Raw genomic sequence first — 16,220 nt, 5'->3', positions numbered from 1 at the left:
GAGAGAGAGAGTCAGTCCTGCAGCCCTGCTTCTCCACTTATGAAGCATCCCCCTGCCGGTCGAGAGCCGGGGCTCAAACCAGGACCCTTGTGCCTTGCGCTTTGAACACCGTGCACTCTACCTGGTGCGCCACTGCTCCCCCCCCCCCCCCCCCTGCACTGTAGAGATGGTGACATCTGCCGGCTGGTGACTCTGGTGCTGTCCTACAGGCATGTCAGTATCCAGTCATGATATTCGGCCGGTTCCCGGCACTGAGTCCGTGACCTCACAGGCTCAGAACTTTACTGGCTGCCGCTGTGTCATGGTTTCTGATGCACTGTACCCACAGGGTAGCGGTGAGCCGAGCTCACCCTCCTCCTCCTGCCTTGCGGCTGTGTCTCTTTCTGTTTCTGTTGGCTTTGGTGGCGTTGGGTGGGCTGCGACAGTGTCTTGGTTTGTGGGGTGTCTGCCTATAGCAGCTGGGTGCATTCCAGGGGGTGTAGCATGGTGACACGGTGACCTGGACGGCTGCTTCCCTGCAGACACGCAGCCCCCGTGCAGGCGAGGATGGCGGCTCGGCCCCCGGGGTCACCCCTGCCCCTTGGCCGCCCGCCCCCACCCCCAGAAGAGCCCTGTCTGCGCCCTGTGAGAGGCATCTTGGGTGCCGTGTCTCTGTCCCTTGCAGGAGCGAGAGCGTGGCCGGTCTCCCTCCGGGCGTTTCCCGGAGCAGACCCCTCGGGTCCCTCCGCCTTGTCCCCGGGGTTGGGAGTCCCTCCCTCGATGACCGCCAGAGCTTAGCGCTATGCCCAGATGCTTCTTCACAGGCCACTGCTTCCTGGCTGATGGTCAAGCAGAGCCAGCCCACAGGGGTGGGGGCTGAGTCGTCCAGGGGGACTCCGCCTTGGAGGGAGTGGAGGCAGGGCAGGGCCTGGGCCCTGGAGACGGGGGACCTGGAACGGCCAGGCGTCAGCCGGGCGGGGGGACTCACGCCCTGACCCTCCAGCCAGCAGCCGCCTCTCACACTACACGCCCGGCCGCCTGGCCAACTGCCCTGGAGTGATTCCTCCCGCCGTGCTTCTCCTTGGGCCAACCTCATCTCCCCAGAGAAGCCGCCAGGCAGGGCCACCAGGGGTCGGGACGGTGACCAGACGGTGACCAGACAGTCCCAGGTGTCAGCCTGCCCAGGGCAGGGGGGGCACTGCCCACTAAACTTTCCCGTTAGCCCTTCCTTAGAGGACACGGCCCCCAGGCCAGAAGCAGGTGTCACGGCCTGCGGGTACACAGACTGACCTTCCCGTCCCCAAGGGCACAGGGCTGGAAGATCTGGGACAGAGGGAGGGCCGGGCGTCAGCAGCCGCCACCCCAGCGCCGGGCAGGGACACTTGCACTCCGGCAGGGAGGGTGGCCAGGACTGCGTCTTCGGTGTCCCCTGAAATGTGGTGGTCACCCTCGCTCACGGGGCACGTGGGCCCAGCTGACGCCCGTGGCTCTGACACTGCCCTCGCCCCCCCAGGTCAAGGAGATCCTGACAGCCCTGGGCTTGCTGCCCTGTGCCGACACGCGGACGGGCAGCCTGTCGGGGGGCCAGCGGAAGCGCCTGGCCATCGCACTTGAGTTGGTCAACAACCCCCCGGTCATGTTCTTCGACGAGCCCACCAGGTGACCCGGCGCGTGGGGGACAGGCCAGTGGGGGCCGCTCTGCGTGGACCCCTCTCCCTCCCCCGTCCTCTGCCCGTCTGGGGTGCGGGGCACTGTCCTGCTCACACTGCCCGGCACGGCCCCTTGTCTCTCTCACGTCCCCTCTGCTTGCAGCGGCCTGGACAGTGCGTCCTGCTTCCAGGTGGTGTCCCTGCTGAAGGGGCTGGCCCAGGGCGGCAGGTCCATCATCTGCACCATCCACCAGCCCAGCGCCAAGCTCTTCGAGCTGTTCGACCAGGTGCGAGCACCCCGGGACCACGGCTCCCGCCAGGCCAGCTCAGGGCGGAATCTTTTCCCATCAGCCTTGAGAAGCTGGCGGTGGCGGTGGGGCAGGCAGGGCCAGGGCGGGAGGAGCCAGCCAGCGTCCCCTCTGAGGCCGGGGCTGGGTGCGGGGTCCTGTTTGGCGTTGACTCGGCCGAGGCCCCGGTCAGCCCACGCCCCCATCCCGTCACAGTGAGGGCCCCACTGCACGGAAGTCAAGGGCAGGTCACGAGAGCTGGGCGCTGCGCTTTCGGGAATCACAGGCTTTGATGTTATCACAGAGAAAGAAAGGTCGAGGGTGGTGTGTATAATCCCCTGTGTGGACAGGGGGAGCCTCACAGTCTCTGGCCACATGGCGTCACATGGCGTCCTTGGGCTGCTCTGAGCTAGGCTGTGAGCTTCAGTGGTCCTTGAGAGAGGTGGGAGAGGGTGAGGGAGAGGGTGAGGGAGGGGAGAGGGAAAGGGAGAGGGAGAAGTGGATGAGGGGGAGGGAGAGAGGGAGAAGGGAGGGAGAGGGGGAGGGAGAGGGGGAGGGAGGGGGAGAGGGGAGGGAGAGGTGGATGAGGGGGAGGGAGAGGGAGAGGGAGAGAAAGAGGTTAGATGGGTGAGTGGATGACTGGACAGATGGCCCATGGGTGGTTCAATAGATGGGTGGATGTAGAGGAGTGTGAATGGAAGGGTAGCTGCAAGTGTATGAGTGGATAGATAGACAGACAGACAGGTGAGTGGGTGGACTGATGAAAAGATGATGTTTGGATGATGGGAGGATGGAGGATGGAGGATGGTGGATGGAGGATGGTGGATGGTGGATGGAGGATGGTGGATGGTGGATGGTGGATGGAGGATGGTGGATGGAGGATGGTGGATGGAGGATGGTGGATGGAGGATGGTGGATGGAGGATGGTGGATGGAGGATGGTGGATGGAGGATGGAGGATGGTGGATGGAGGATGGTGGATGGAGGATGGTGGATGGAGGATGGTGGATGGTGGATGGAGGATGGTGGATGGTGGATGGTGGATGGAGGATGGTGGATGGAGGATGGTGGATGGAGGATGGTGGATGGTGGATGGAGGATGGTGGATGGTGGATGGTGGATGGAGGATGGTGGATGGAGGATGGTGGATGGAGGATGGTGGATGGAGGATGGTGGATGGAGGATGGTGGATGGAGGATGGTGGATGGTGGATGGAGGATGGTGGATGGTGGATGGTGGATGGAGGATGGAGGATGGTGGATGGAGGATGGTGGATGGAGGATGGAGGATGGAGGATGGTGGATGGATGCATGATGGATGGTTGGTTGATGGATAGATGGCTGGACTTGTAGGCGGGAGCCTCAGGCGTGAGGGTGTCTCTGCATAACCATTATGCTGTTGTCATCCCCTGCCCGGCATGAGGGTGGGCCAACGGCTGACTGACGCCTGGACAGATGGGTGGACAGAAAGAAGGGTGGACAGAAAGAAGGGTGGACAGAAAGAAGGGTGGGCAGAAAGATGGGTGGACAGAAAGAAGGGTGGACAGAAAGATGGGTGGACAGAAAGATGGGTGGACAGAAAGATGGGTGGACAGAAAGATGGGTGGACAGAAAGAAGGGGGGACAGAAAGAAGGATGGACAGAAAGATCCATGGGCAGAAAGATGGGTGGACAGAAAGATGGGTGGACAGAAAGATGGGTGGACAGAAAGAAGGGTGGACAGAAAGATGGGTGGACAGAAAGATGGGTGGACAGAAAGATGGGTGGACAGAAAGAAGGGTGGACAGAAAGATGGGTGGACAGAAAGATGGGTGGACAGAAAGATGGGTGGACAGAAAGATGGGTGGACAGAAAGATGGGTGGGCAGAAAGAAGGGTGGACATAAAGAAGGGTGGACAGAAAGATGGGTGGGCAGAAAGATGGGTGGACAGAAAGATGGGTGGGCAGAAAGAAGGATGGACAGAAAGACAATGGACAGAAAGATGGTGAGCAGCTGGGTGAATGCATGGAGGATGGGGTGGATGGGCGCACGAAGGGACAGAAGGCTAACGGATAAATAGGTGGGTGGGTGGGTGGTTGAGTGAGTGGGTGGATGGATACATGCCTGATTGGTGGATGGGTGCAGGACAGGTGCATGATGGATGATGGGCGGGTGGGTGGATGATGGAGAGAGATAAATGGTCTGAATTGCTGAGTGGATGGGTGTGTGTGGGGCTGGGGGCGGCAGGTACACGGGTGTGTGGGGCTGGGGGCAGCAGGTACGGGGGTGTGGGGTTGGGGGCGGCAGGTATGGGGTGTGGGGCTGGGGGCGGCAGGTACGGGGTGTGGGGCTGGGGGCGGCAGGTACGGGGTGTGGGGCTGGGGGCGGCAGCTACGGGGGTGTGGGGCTGGGGGCGGCAGGTACAGGGGTATGGGGCTGGGGGCGGCAGCTACGGGGTGTGGGGCTGGGGGCGGCAGCTACGGGGTGTGGGGCTGGGGGCGGCAGCTACGGGGTGTGGGGCTGGGGGCGGCAGCTACGGGGTGTGGGGCTGGGAGCGGCAGCTACGGGGTGTGGGGCTGGGGGCGGCAGCTACGGGGGTTTGGGGCTGGGGACAGCAGGTGCATGGCGTGTGGGTGAATTCAGCTTCTGTCGTCCCGCTGAACTACAGCAGAGTCTGACACTCTCCTCCCTGTGCCCAGCTCTATGTGCTCAGCCAAGGCCAGTGCGTGTACCGGGGGAAGGTGTCAAACCTCGTCCCCTACCTGAGGGACCTGGGCCTCAACTGCCCCACCTACCACAACCCAGCAGACTTCGGTGAGAGGGGCCTCGCCCGCTGGGGGTGGGGGGACATTCCTTCCAGAGCTGGGAGAGGCGGGCGGCTTCTTTTTCTCTGGACAGAAATACCTGGGAGTCCGTAACAAAGGAGCTTTGTTGGGAACCATATTTCCTGATGCTCTGTGTGGGCCTCCAGTTTCACGGAATTTCTCTCTGAAAAGAAACAGCCTTTAGAGACAAAAACATCTGATGCGCGTTCATTAATGGAGACATTGAGATGCCAGTTAGAGTCTTGGCCGGACGTGCAAAACAGAGGAGTCAGAGGCCACGCTCGGGGCCTGGTGTTTCTCCTGCATGTCTCGAGTTCCAGGGGCAGGAAGGCAGCTCCGAGCATAAAAGCAGAGGCTCCGGGCGCTGGGTGGCGGGCACACGGCTGAGCACTCACACTGCAGTGCGCAAGGACCCGGGTTCAAGGGCCCGCTCCCCACCTGCAGGGGGAAAGTTTCATGAGTTTTGAAGCAGGGCTGCAGGAGTCTGTCTGTGTCTCTCCCTCTCTATCTTCCCCTCCCCTCTTGATTTCTCTCTGTCTCAATCCAATAAAGAGTAAAACAAAACGAACATAAAACCAGACGCCCCACAAGCCTGAGACCCCAGAGACCCCAGCTTCAGCCCCCGGCATCTGCTAGAGCTAAGCAGAGCTCTGGCCTCGTCCCCCCCCCCAGGTGTTGTGGACACTCTCACTGGGGACCTGGGGCTGGGGCGGGGTCAGGTTGGCCGCCCTTTCCACTTCTGTCCTCCGGGCCCCCCAGACCTGCCACAGCTCCCATCACTCACGGCCTGGTGTTGGGGAACATCAAGCTGTGGAGAGGCTTCTGGGCCTGGCCTCGCTGGGGGTGATGGGGAATTCACAGGGGCCCCTGTGTTCCTGCCATTGTCCCTGGACGCCCATATGCCGTCACTCCTCAGATGTCCCCTGCTGCACAATGGCCCTTGTTGAGGAAAGAAGGAGAGAAAGAAAGAAAGGGAGGGAGGGAGGGAAAAAGAAGGACGGAGGCCTTGGGTTTGGGAGGGGTGGGCTGACCGTCCCTGTCCCCAGTCATGGAGGTGGCGTCCGGCGAGTACGGAGACCAGAGCAGCCGCCTGGTGAAAGCCGTGCGGGAGGGCATGTGTGACACGGACTTCAAGAGGGAGCTTGGGGACGCCGCCGAGATGAACCCCTTCCTCTGGCACCGGCCCTCCCAAGAGGTAAAGCAGACTAAACATTGGCAGGGGTTGAGAAAGGTAAAGTCCTCCCACACCCCAGCTGCTTGGCGCCCGCACCCCAGCTTTCCAGAGGGAGCCGCGCCGGGGCTCACCCGCGTCCCCCCCCCCCGCGTGTCCCCGCGTGTCCCCAGGACTCCGGCTCTGTGGAAGGCTGCCATAGCTTCTCTGCCAGCTGCCTCACCCAGTTCTGCATCCTCTTCAAGAGAACCTTCCTCAGCATCGTGCGAGACTCGGTGAGTCTGGGGCTCAGCCCGGCCCCCGGATGCTGGCCAGGTCTGCCCTGCGTGCGCCCGTCAGCTTCCCCGTCCCAGACGCCCCTGAACCCCGTGATGCGAGTCTCACTCGGATGCCTTGGGGGTGGGAGATGCCTCCCACCAGGGGACCCCAAGTTCAGACGGCCGCTTTCCGGGGACAGGGCCGAGGGCCGCATGCAGCCTGCGGCCCCCCATCAGACAGGCGGAACTGGGGGGCTGCCCCACACCTGTGACATCCTGGTCACACCTGCCCAGGAGGGCTGAGGGCACCCGGGCGCTGGACTGAATCAGGGTGGGGGTCCTGTGCCGTCCGGCCTGAGCCCCGGGACCCTTCCCGCCCTAGGGGAGGAGGAGGGAGGCTGACAGGCAGGATCTCCGTCCACGGGAGGCGTGTGCGTGTGTGTGTGGGTGCTGCCGTGTGCACTGCATGTCCTCATGACTGTGACACTCGTATGAACGTGCCCACGCGTGGTCAGGCGTGTGCTGTGGGTACAGAGTGTGTGATCTGAGCAGGCATGCTCTGTGCATGTGTGTCGTGTGTACGCTCGTGCCTGTGTGCTCCTGTTTGCGGGATCAGTGAGCATGTGTGTGCGTGACATGAGCATGTGAGGCCTGGCCACATACATGCTAGCTTCCACATGTGTGTGCAGTGTCGGAGCCCCCGTGGCATGAACACACCTCTGTGAACATGCATGTGGGCCCGTGCATGCCTAGGAGAACATGTGCTCACTGAAGCATGTCTTCTGTGCACATGTGTGTGCTCACCTGCCTTCATGGATGTGTGTTTGCACACACATGTGCACACATGTGCTGACACGTGCAGAGAACGTGTGTAAGTGTGAACATGAGAGCATGTTCTCTGCATGTGTGCAGAACCCCCTCACTGAGCCGCGACCCCCAGGCCTCACCCCCCTCACTGAGCCGCGTCCCCCAGTCCCTCACCCCCCTCACTGAGCCGCGTCCCCCAGTCCCACACCCCCCTCACTGAGCCGTGTCCCCCAGTCCCTCACCCCCCTCACTGAACCGTGTCCCCCAGTCCCTCACCCCCCTCACTGAACCGTGTCCCCCAGTCCCTCACCCCTTCACTGAGCCAAGTCCCCCAGTCCCTCACCCCTTCACTGAGCCGCGTCCCCCAGTCCCTCACCCCCCTCACTGAGCCGTGTCCCCCAGTCCCACACCCCCCTCACTGAGCCGTGTCCCCCAGTCCCACACCCCCCTCACTGAGCTGTGTCCCCCAGTCCCTCACCCCTTCACTGAGCCAAGTCCCCCAGTCCCTCACCCCCCTCACTGAGCTGCGTCCCCCAGTCCCTCACCCCCCTCACTGAGCCGCGTCCCCCAGTCCCTCACCCCCTCACTGAGCCGTGTCCCCCAGTCCCTCACCCCCTCACTAAGCCGCGTCCCCGTCCCTCACCCCCTCACTGAGCTGTGTCCCCCAGTCCCTCACCCCCTCACTGAGCCGCATCCCCCAGTCCCTCACCCCCCTCACTGAGCCGCGTCCCCCAGTCCCTCACCCCGCTCACTGAGCCGCGTCCCCCAGTCCCTCACCACTTCCCTGTCCTCCACCCCCATGTGTCCCCTGGTCCTGAGGCACCTGAGGGTCCCAGCCCCTCCCCTCCGCCCGCCGCAGGTCCTGACGCACCTGAGGGTCACCTCGCACATCGGCATCGGGCTGCTCATTGGGCTGCTCTACCTGGGCATAGGCAACGAGGCCAAGAAGGTGCTGAGCAACTCCGGCTTCCTCTTCTTCTCCATGCTCTTCCTCATGTTTGCCGCACTCATGCCCACCGTGCTAACCTGTGAGTGCCCCACGGGATGCCACCGCGCCCCCAGGGACTGGCCAAGGGCGCCACAGCTTGGGGGACAGACAGACATCAGGGAGAGAGGGAGAGCCCCATGGTGGGCAGGGCTGTGGGTGTCTCGTCTCTCAGCACCCTGCACAGCACCCAGGGAGCCCATGGAGGGTGGGCAGGGCTGTGGGGTGTCTCCTCTCTCAGCACCCTGCACAGCACCCAGGGAGCCCATGGAGGGTGGGCAGGGCTGTGGGGTGTCTCCTCTCTCAGCACCCTGCACAGCACCCAGGGAGCCCCAAGGAGGGTGGGCAGGGCTGTGGGGTCTCTCCTCTCTCAGCACCCTGCACAGCACTCAGGGAGCCCATGGAGGGTGGGCAGGGCTGTGGGGTGTCTCCTCTCTTAGCACCCTGCACAGCACCCAGGGAGCCCATGGAGGGTGGGCAGGGCTGTGGGGTGTCTCCTCTCTCAGCACCCTGCACAGCACCCAGGGAGCCCATGGAGGGTGGGCAGGGCTGTGGGGTCTCTCCTCTCTCAGCACCAGGCACAGCACCCAGGGAGCCCCATGGAGGGTGGGCAGGGCTGTGGGGTGTCTCCTCTCTCAGCACCCTGCACAGCACCCAGGGAGCCCATGGAGGGTGGGCAGGGCTGTGGGGTCTCTCCTCTCTCAGCACCCTGCACAGCACCCAGGGAGCCCATGGAGGGTGGGCAGGGCTGTGGGGTGTCTCCTCTCTCAGCACCCTGCACAGCACCCAGGCAGCCCATGGAGGGTGGGCAGGGCTGTGGGGTCTCTCCTCTCTCAGCACCAGGCACAGCACCCAGGGAGCCCATGGAGGGTGGGCAGGGCTGTGGGGTGTCTCCTCTCTCAGCACCAGGCACAGCACCCAGGGAGCCCATGGAGGGTGGGCAGGGCTGTGGGGTGTCTCCTCTCTCAGCACCCTGCACAGCACCCAGGGAGCCCATGGAGGGTGGGCAGGGCTGTGGGGTCTCTCCTCTCTCAGCACCCTGCACAGCACCCAGGGAGCCCATGGAGGGTGGGCAGGGCTGTGGGGTGTCTCCTCTCTCAGCACCAGGCACAGCACCCAGGGAGCCCATGGAGGGTGGGCAGGGCTGTGGGGTGTCTCCTCTCTCAGCACCCTGCACAGCACCCAGGGAGCCCATGGAGGGTGGGCAGGGCTGTGGGGTGTCTCCTCTCTCAGCACCCTGCACAGCACCCAGGGAGCCCATGGAGGGTGGGCAGGGCTGTGGGGTGTCTCGTCTCTCAGCACCCTGCACAGCACCCAGGCAGCCCATGGAGGGTGGGCAGGGCTGTGGGGTCTCTCCTCTCTCAGCACCAGGCACAGCACCCAGGGAGCCCATGGAGGGTGGGCAGGGCTGTGGGGTCTCTCCTCTCTCAGCACCAGGCACAGCACCCAGGGAGCCCATGGAGGGTGGGCAGGGCTGTGGGGTGTCTCCTCTCTCAGCACCCTGCACAGCACCCAGGGAGCCCATGGAGGGTGGGCAGGGCTGTGGGGTGTCTCCTCTCTCAGCACCCTGCACAGCACCCAGGGAGCCCATGGAGGGTGGGCAGGGCTGTGGGGTGTCTCCTCTCTCAGCACCAGGCACAGCACCCAGGGAGCCCATGGAGGGTGGGCAGGGCTGTGGGGTGTCTCCTCTCTCAGCACCCTGCACAGCACCCAGGGAGCCCATGGAGGGTGGGCAGGGCTGTGGGGTGTCTCCTCTCTCAGCACCCTGCACAGCACCCAGGGAGCCCCATGGAGGGTGGGCAGGGCTGTGGGGTGTCTCCTCTCTCAGCACCAGGCACAGCACCCAGGGAGCCCATGGAGGGTGGGCAGGGCTGTGGGGTCTCTCCTCTCTCAGCACCCTGCACAGCACCCAGGGAGCCCATGGAGGGTGGGCAGGGCTGTGGGGTGTCTCCTCTCTCAGCACCAGGCACAGCACCCAGGGAGCCCATGGAGGGTGGGCAGGGCTGTGGGGTGTCTCCTCTCTCAGCACCCTGCACAGCACCCAGGGAGCCCATGGAGGGTGGGCAGGGCTGTGGGGTGTCTCCTCTCTCAGCACCCTGCACAGCACCCAGGGAGCCCATGGAGGGTGGGCAGGGCTGTGGGGTGTCTCCTCTCTCAGCACCCTGCACAGCACCCAGGGAGCCCATGGAGGGTGGGCAGGGCTGTGGGGTGTCTCCTCTCTCAGCACCCTGCACAGCACCCAGGGAGCCCCATGGAGGGTGGGCAGGGCTGTGGGGTGTCTCCTCTCTCAGCACCAGGCACAGCACCCAGGGAGCCCATGGAGGGTGGGCAGGGCTGTGGGGTGTCTCCTCTCTCAGCACCCTGCACAGCACCCAGGGAGCCCATGGAGGGTGGGCAGGGCTGTGGGGTGTCTCCTCTCTCAGCACCAGGCACAGCACCCAGGGAGCCCATGGAGGGTGGGCAGGGCTGTGGGGTGTCTCCTCTCTCAGCACCCTGCACAGCACCCAGGGAGCCCATGGAGGGTGGGCAGGGCTGTGGGGTGTCTCCTCTCTCAGCACCCTGCACAGCACCCAGGGAGCCCCATGGAGGGTGGGCAGGGCTGTGGGGTGTCTCCTCTCTCAGCACCAGGCACAGCACCCAGGGAGCCTCATGGAGGGTGGGCAGGGCTGTGGGGTCTCTCCTCTCTCAGCACCCTGCACAGCACCCAGGGAGCCCCATGGAGGGTGGGCAGGGCTGTGGGGTGTCTCCTCTCTCAGCACCCTGCACAGCACCCAGGGAGCCCATGGAGGGTGGGCAGGGCTGTGGGGTCTCTCCTCTCTCAGCACCCTGCACAGCACCCAGGGAGCCCCATGGAGGGTGGGCAGGGCTGTGGGGTGTCTCCTCTCTCAGCACCAGGCACAGCACCCAGGGAGCCCATGGAGGGTGGGCAGGGCTGTGGGGTCTCTCCTCTCTCAGCACCAGGCACAGCACCCAGGGAGCCCCATAGAGGGTGGACAGGGCTGTGGGGTCTCTCCTCTCTCAGCACCAGGCACAGCACCCAGGGAGCCCCATGGAGGGTGGGCAGGACTGTGGGGTCTCTCCTCTCTCAGCACCAGGCACAGCACCCAGGGAGCCCATGCAGGGTGGGCAGGGCTGTGGGGTCTCTCCTCTCTCAGCACCCAGGGAGCCCCATGGAGGGTGGGCAGGGCTGTGGGGTCTCTCCTCTCTCAGCACCATGCACAGCACCCAGGGAGCCCATGGAGGGTGGGCAGGGCTGTGGGGTCTCTCCTCTCTCAGCACCAGGCACAGCACCCAGGGAGCCCATGGAGGGTGGGCAGGGCTGTGGGGTCTCTCCTCTCTCAGCACCCTGCACAGCACCCAGGGAGCCCATGGAGGGTGGGCAGGGCTGTGGGGTGTCTCCTCTCTCAGCACCAGGCACAGCACCCAGGGAGCCCCATAGAGGGTGGACAGGGCTGTGGGGTCTCTCCTCTCTCAGCACCAGGCACAGCACCCAGGGAGCCCCTTGGAGGGTGGGCAGGACTGTGGGGTCTCTCCTCTCTCAGCACCAGGCACAGCACCCAGGGAGCCTCATGGAGGGTGGGCAGGGCTGTGGGGTCTCTCCTCTCTCAGCACCCTGCACAGCACCCAGGGAGCCCCATGGAGGGTGGGCAGGGCTGTGGGGTGTCTCCTCTCTCAGCACCCTGCACAGCACCCAGGGAGCCCATGGAGGGTGGGCAGGGCTGTGGGGTGTCTCCTCTCTCAGCACCAGGCACAGCACCCAGGGAGCCCCATAGAGGGTGGACAGGGCTGTGGGGTCTCTCCTCTCTCAGCACCAGGCACAGCACCCAGGGAGCCCCATGGAGGGTGGGCAGGACTGTGGGATCTCTCCTCTCTCAGCACCAGGCACAGCACCCAGGGAGCCCATGCAGGGTGGGCAGGGCTGTGGGGTCTCTCCTCTCTCAGCACCCAGGGAGCCCCATGGAGGGTGGGCAGGGCTGTGGGGTCTCTCCTCTCTCAGCACCATGCACAGCACCCAGGGAGCCCATGGAGGGTGGGCAGGGCTGTGGGGTCTCTCCTCTCTCAGCACCAGGCACAGCACCCAGGGAGCCCATGGAGGGTGGGCAGGGCTGTGGGGTCTCTCCTCTCTCAGCACCCTGCACAGCACCCAGGGAGCCCATGGAGGGTGGGCAGGGCTGTGGGGTGTCTCCTCTCTCAGCACCAGGCACAGCACCCAGGGAGCCCCATAGAGGGTGGACAGGGCTGTGGGGTCTCTCCTCTCTCAGCACCAGGCACAGCACCCAGGGAGCCCCATGGAGGGTGGGCAGGACTGTGGGGTCTCTCCTCTCTCAGCACCAGGCACAGCACCCAGGGAGCCCATGGAGGGTGGGCAGGACTGTGGGGTGTCTCCTCTCTCAGCACCCTGCACTGCACCCAGGGAGCCCCATGGAGGGTGGGCAGGGCTGTGGGGTCTCTCCTCTCTCAGCACCCTGCACAGCACCCAGGGAGCCCCATGGAGGGTGGGCAGGGCTGTGGGGTCTCTCCTCTCTCAGCACCAGGCACAGCACCCAGGGAGCCCATGGAGGGTGGGCAGGGCTGTGGGGTCTCTCCTCTCTCAACACCCTGCACAGCACCCAGGGAGCCATGGAGGTTGGGCAGTGCTGTGGGGTCTCTCCTCTCTCAGCACCCTGCACAGCACCCAGGGAGCCATGGAGGGTGGGCAGGGCTGTGGGGTCTCTCCTCTCTCAGCACCAGGCACAGCACCCAGGGAGCCCATGGAGGGTGGGCAGGGCTGTGGGGTCTCTCCTCTCTCAGCACCATGCACAGCACCCAGGGAGCCCATGGAGGGTGGGCAGGGCTGTGGGGTCTCTCCTCTCTCAGCATCATGTACAGCACCCAGGGAGCCCATGGAGGGTGGGCAGGGCTGTGGGGTCTCTCCTCTCTCAGCACCCTGCACAGCACCCAGGGAGCCCATGGAAGGTGGGCAGGGCTGTGGGGTCTCTCCTCTCTCAGCACCCTGCACAGCACCCAGGGAGCCCATGGAGGGTGGGCAGGGCTGTGGGGTGTCTCCTCTCTCAGCACCCTGCACAGCACCCAGGGAGCCCATGGAGGGTGGGCAGGGCTGTGGGCTCTCTCCTCTCTCAGCACCAGGCACAGCACCCAGGGAGCCCCATAGAGGGTGGACAGGGCTGTGGGGTCTCTCCTCTCTCAGCACCAGGCACAGCACCCAGGGAGCCCCATGGAGGGTGGGCAGGACTGTGGGGTCTCTCCTCTCTCAGCACCAGGCACAGCACCCAGGGAGCCCATGGAGGGTGGGCAGGGCTGTGGGGTGTCTCCTCTCTCAGCACCCTGCACAGCACCCAGGGAGTCCCATGGAGGGAGGGCAGGGCTGTGGGGTCTCTCCTCTCTCAGCACCAGGCACAGCACCCAGGGAGCCCATGGAGGGTGGGCAGGGCTGTGGGGTCTCTCCTCTCTCAGCACCCTGCACAGCACCCAGGGAGCCCCATGGAGGGAGGGCAGGGCTGTGGGGTCTCTCCTCTCTCAGCACCAGGCACAGCACCCGGGGAGCCCATGGAGGGTGGGCAGGCTGGGGGTCTCCCTCTCAGCTCCACCCCTCTGCACCCATGCTGCAGTCCCCCTGGAGATGGGCGTGTTCCTGCGTGAGCACCTCAACTACTGGTACAGCCTGAAGGCCTACTACCTGGCCAAGACAATGGCCGACGTCCCCTTCCAGGTAAGCAGGGCATCTGGGGCAGGTTCTAGAGGCCTGGCTTGTGCTGCCTTGTCCCCTGACTCCTACTCCTGCTCCCTGCCCCTACCCTCTGCCCTCTGCCCCTGCTCCCTGCCCCTTGCCCCTGCTCCCTGCACTCTGCCCCTGTCCCCTGCCCCTTGCCCCCTGTCCTCTGCTCCGTGTCCCTGCCCCTGTCTCTGCCCCCTGTCCCTGCCCCTGCCCTCTGCCCCTGCCCCTGCCTCTTCCCCCTGCCCCTGCCCCTGTCTCTGCCCCCTGCCCCTGCCCCTGTCCCTGCCCCCTGCCCCTGCCCTCTGCCCCTGCCCCTGTCCCTGCCCCCTGCCCCTGCCCCGTCCCTGCCCCCTGCCCCAGCCCCCTGCCCCAGCTGATGCGCAGCTATGTCTGCAGATCATGTTCCCCGTGGCCTACTGCAGCATCGTTTACTGGATGACGTCCCAGCCATCCGACGCCCTGCGTTTCGTGCTCTTTGCTGCCCTGGGGACCATGACCTCGCTGGTGGCCCAGTCCCTGGGGCTGCTCATCGGGGCGGCCTCCACGTCCTTGCAGGTGCTGCCCCTGCGCCCCCGCCCGCGACACCCCCCTCACCCTACCTGCCTGTCCGGGGCCTGGGACAGCTCCAGGCGTTCTGGAAGCTTCCAAGGCCACTCGAGTCTCTGGGACACGGGGACGGACCCCACGCCCTGCGGGGGCCTCACGCTCAGGCCAGCAGGGGCCCTGTGACACTGGCACGAGGGCACCATCTGGGGACACATCAGTCAGGACGTGTCCTGGGGATCGGGGGGCGACTCTCCGGGCGGGCATCTGGCAGGGAGTGTGGCCTGTCTCAAACTCCGTCTGGGGCTGAGCCCCAGCACCGCGTGGGAGCACCATGGAGCCGGGGGAAGCTCTCTGTCTCAGCGCGTCTCTCTTCAGTGGGGTCCCCGCAGCAAGTTCCAAAGGGCCACTTGTCTGCACTGAGCCCTGGCCTAGGCCCCCTTTTGGAGAGTTCCCTCTGGTGGGGACAGTTCCTCCTGCAGTTGGGAGGGAAGCGGCCCCGGTGACGCCCCCTGTCCTGCAGGTGGCCACCTTTGTGGGCCCGGTGACGGCTATCCCCGTGCTGCTCTTCTCCGGCTTCTTCGTCAGCTTCGACACCATCCCCTCCTACCTGCAGTGGATGTCGTATATCTCCTATGTCAGGTGCGCTGAGCCCGAGGATGGGACACGGGCTGGGGACAGACTCGGGTAGCAGGAGCCAGGGACATGGGGACAGGAGGGAGTGGGCAGGGGACAGAGGGACGGGAGGGAGTGGGCAGGGCATGGGGAACAGGAGGGAGTGGGCAGGGGACAGAGGGACAGGAGGGAGTGGGCAGGGGACAGAGGGACGGGAGGGAGTGGGCAGGGCACGGTGGACAGGAGGGAGTGGGCAGGGGACAGGGGGACAGGAGGGAGTGGGCAGGGGACAGAGGGACAGGAGGGAGTGGGCAGGGCACGGGGGACAGGAGGGAGTGGGCAGGGGACAGAGGGACAGGAGGGAGTGGGCAGGGGACAGAGGGACGGGAGGGAGTGGGCAGGGCACGGGGGACAGGAGGGAGTGGGCAGGGCACGGGGGACAGGAGGGAGTGGGCAGGGGACAGGGGGACGGGAGGGAGTGGGCAGGGGACAGAGGGACAGGAGGGAGTGGGCAGGGGAAAGGGGGACAGGAGGGAGTGGGCAGGGGACAGAAGGGACTGAGCAGGGGACAAAGGGACAGGAGGGAGTGGGCAGGGGACAGAGGGATGGACGGGAGGGACTGGACAGGGCCATGTAATGTGTGTGTTCAGCACCCTGGTTCAGTCCCACCTGAGTGAAACCCCTAAAACCCAGAAGCGGGGAGATGGCGTGAGGCTGAACACGTGAAAGGTTGCAGTTCAGACGGGGGGGGGGGCATGGGGCATCTGCTGGGGTGGGGTGGCAGGGGCAGGGTCATGGTGTGTGAGGTTGCGCAGACCCTCTGTGAGACACCTGGGGCCTTTGGACAAGTACATCCCCGCCCTGCTCAGGCCTGGGGTCGGGTTCCCTGTTCTCTGCACCTGGCTCTTGGGTGCCTCCCCCACAAGCCCGGAGCTGCCACCAGGCACGACATCCTGTTGTCCTGTGTCAGGGAGAGCCGACCAGGGTGGGGAGCAGGTGCCAGGTCTGGGCAGGTCCCTGGAACAGGACACCTGAGGCCACCTTCTCCCTGCCAGCACCTTTGTTCTGGGGTGTGGGGCTGGCCCAGGGGGAGAGAGGGCGGGGAGGTGGAGAGGGAGAAAGAGAGGGAGGGATGGGGGGGGGCAGGGAGAGAGGGAGAGGGAAGGAGAGGGGAGAGGGGAGATGGAGGGAGGGAGAAACAGCCGGAGGGAGAGGGGTGATGGGAGGGCACAGCAAGAGGGGCCGGCGCTCTCCAAAAAGTCCAGGCTGCCCTGTCTTCCTCTGTGTTCTGAGGGCCAGGCCGGCACGGCACGGGGGTGGGGGCTATGCCCCTTGTCCCCTAGGCCGTCCTCTGCTCTCCTCTCCAGCACCCCTGCTTTCCCCGGCAGAAGACGCCATCTTGCCCCCA

The 16,220-nt window shown here is 65.3% G+C and overlaps 1 protein-coding gene across 1 annotated transcript in view; it reads left to right on the top strand.

The window, feature by feature from the left end:
• The window catches only part of ABCG1 (ATP binding cassette subfamily G member 1), a 45,369-nt gene that overhangs the window by 27,398 nt on the left and 1,751 nt on the right, over positions 1–16,220 (top strand). The window contains exons 5-13 of the mRNA XM_060184164.1: positions 1,493–1,638; positions 1,792–1,915; positions 4,593–4,707; positions 5,765–5,913; positions 6,063–6,164; positions 7,813–7,981; positions 13,548–13,648; positions 14,051–14,209; positions 14,721–14,839. Of these exons, the coding sequence (XP_060040147.1) occupies positions 1,493–1,638; positions 1,792–1,915; positions 4,593–4,707; positions 5,765–5,913; positions 6,063–6,164; positions 7,813–7,981; positions 13,548–13,648; positions 14,051–14,209; positions 14,721–14,839 (1,184 nt within the window). The remainder of the gene's footprint in view (positions 1–1,492; positions 1,639–1,791; positions 1,916–4,592; positions 4,708–5,764; positions 5,914–6,062; positions 6,165–7,812; positions 7,982–13,547; positions 13,649–14,050; positions 14,210–14,720; positions 14,840–16,220) is intronic.

The sequence above is a fragment of the Erinaceus europaeus genome, unplaced genomic scaffold, assembly GCF_950295315.1.
Source record: "Erinaceus europaeus unplaced genomic scaffold, mEriEur2.1 scaffold_736, whole genome shotgun sequence".
Lineage (NCBI taxonomy): Eukaryota > Metazoa > Chordata > Mammalia > Eulipotyphla > Erinaceidae > Erinaceus > Erinaceus europaeus.
The sequence above is the reverse complement of the archived record's forward strand: the minus strand, read 5'-3'. Positions and strand labels throughout refer to the sequence as shown.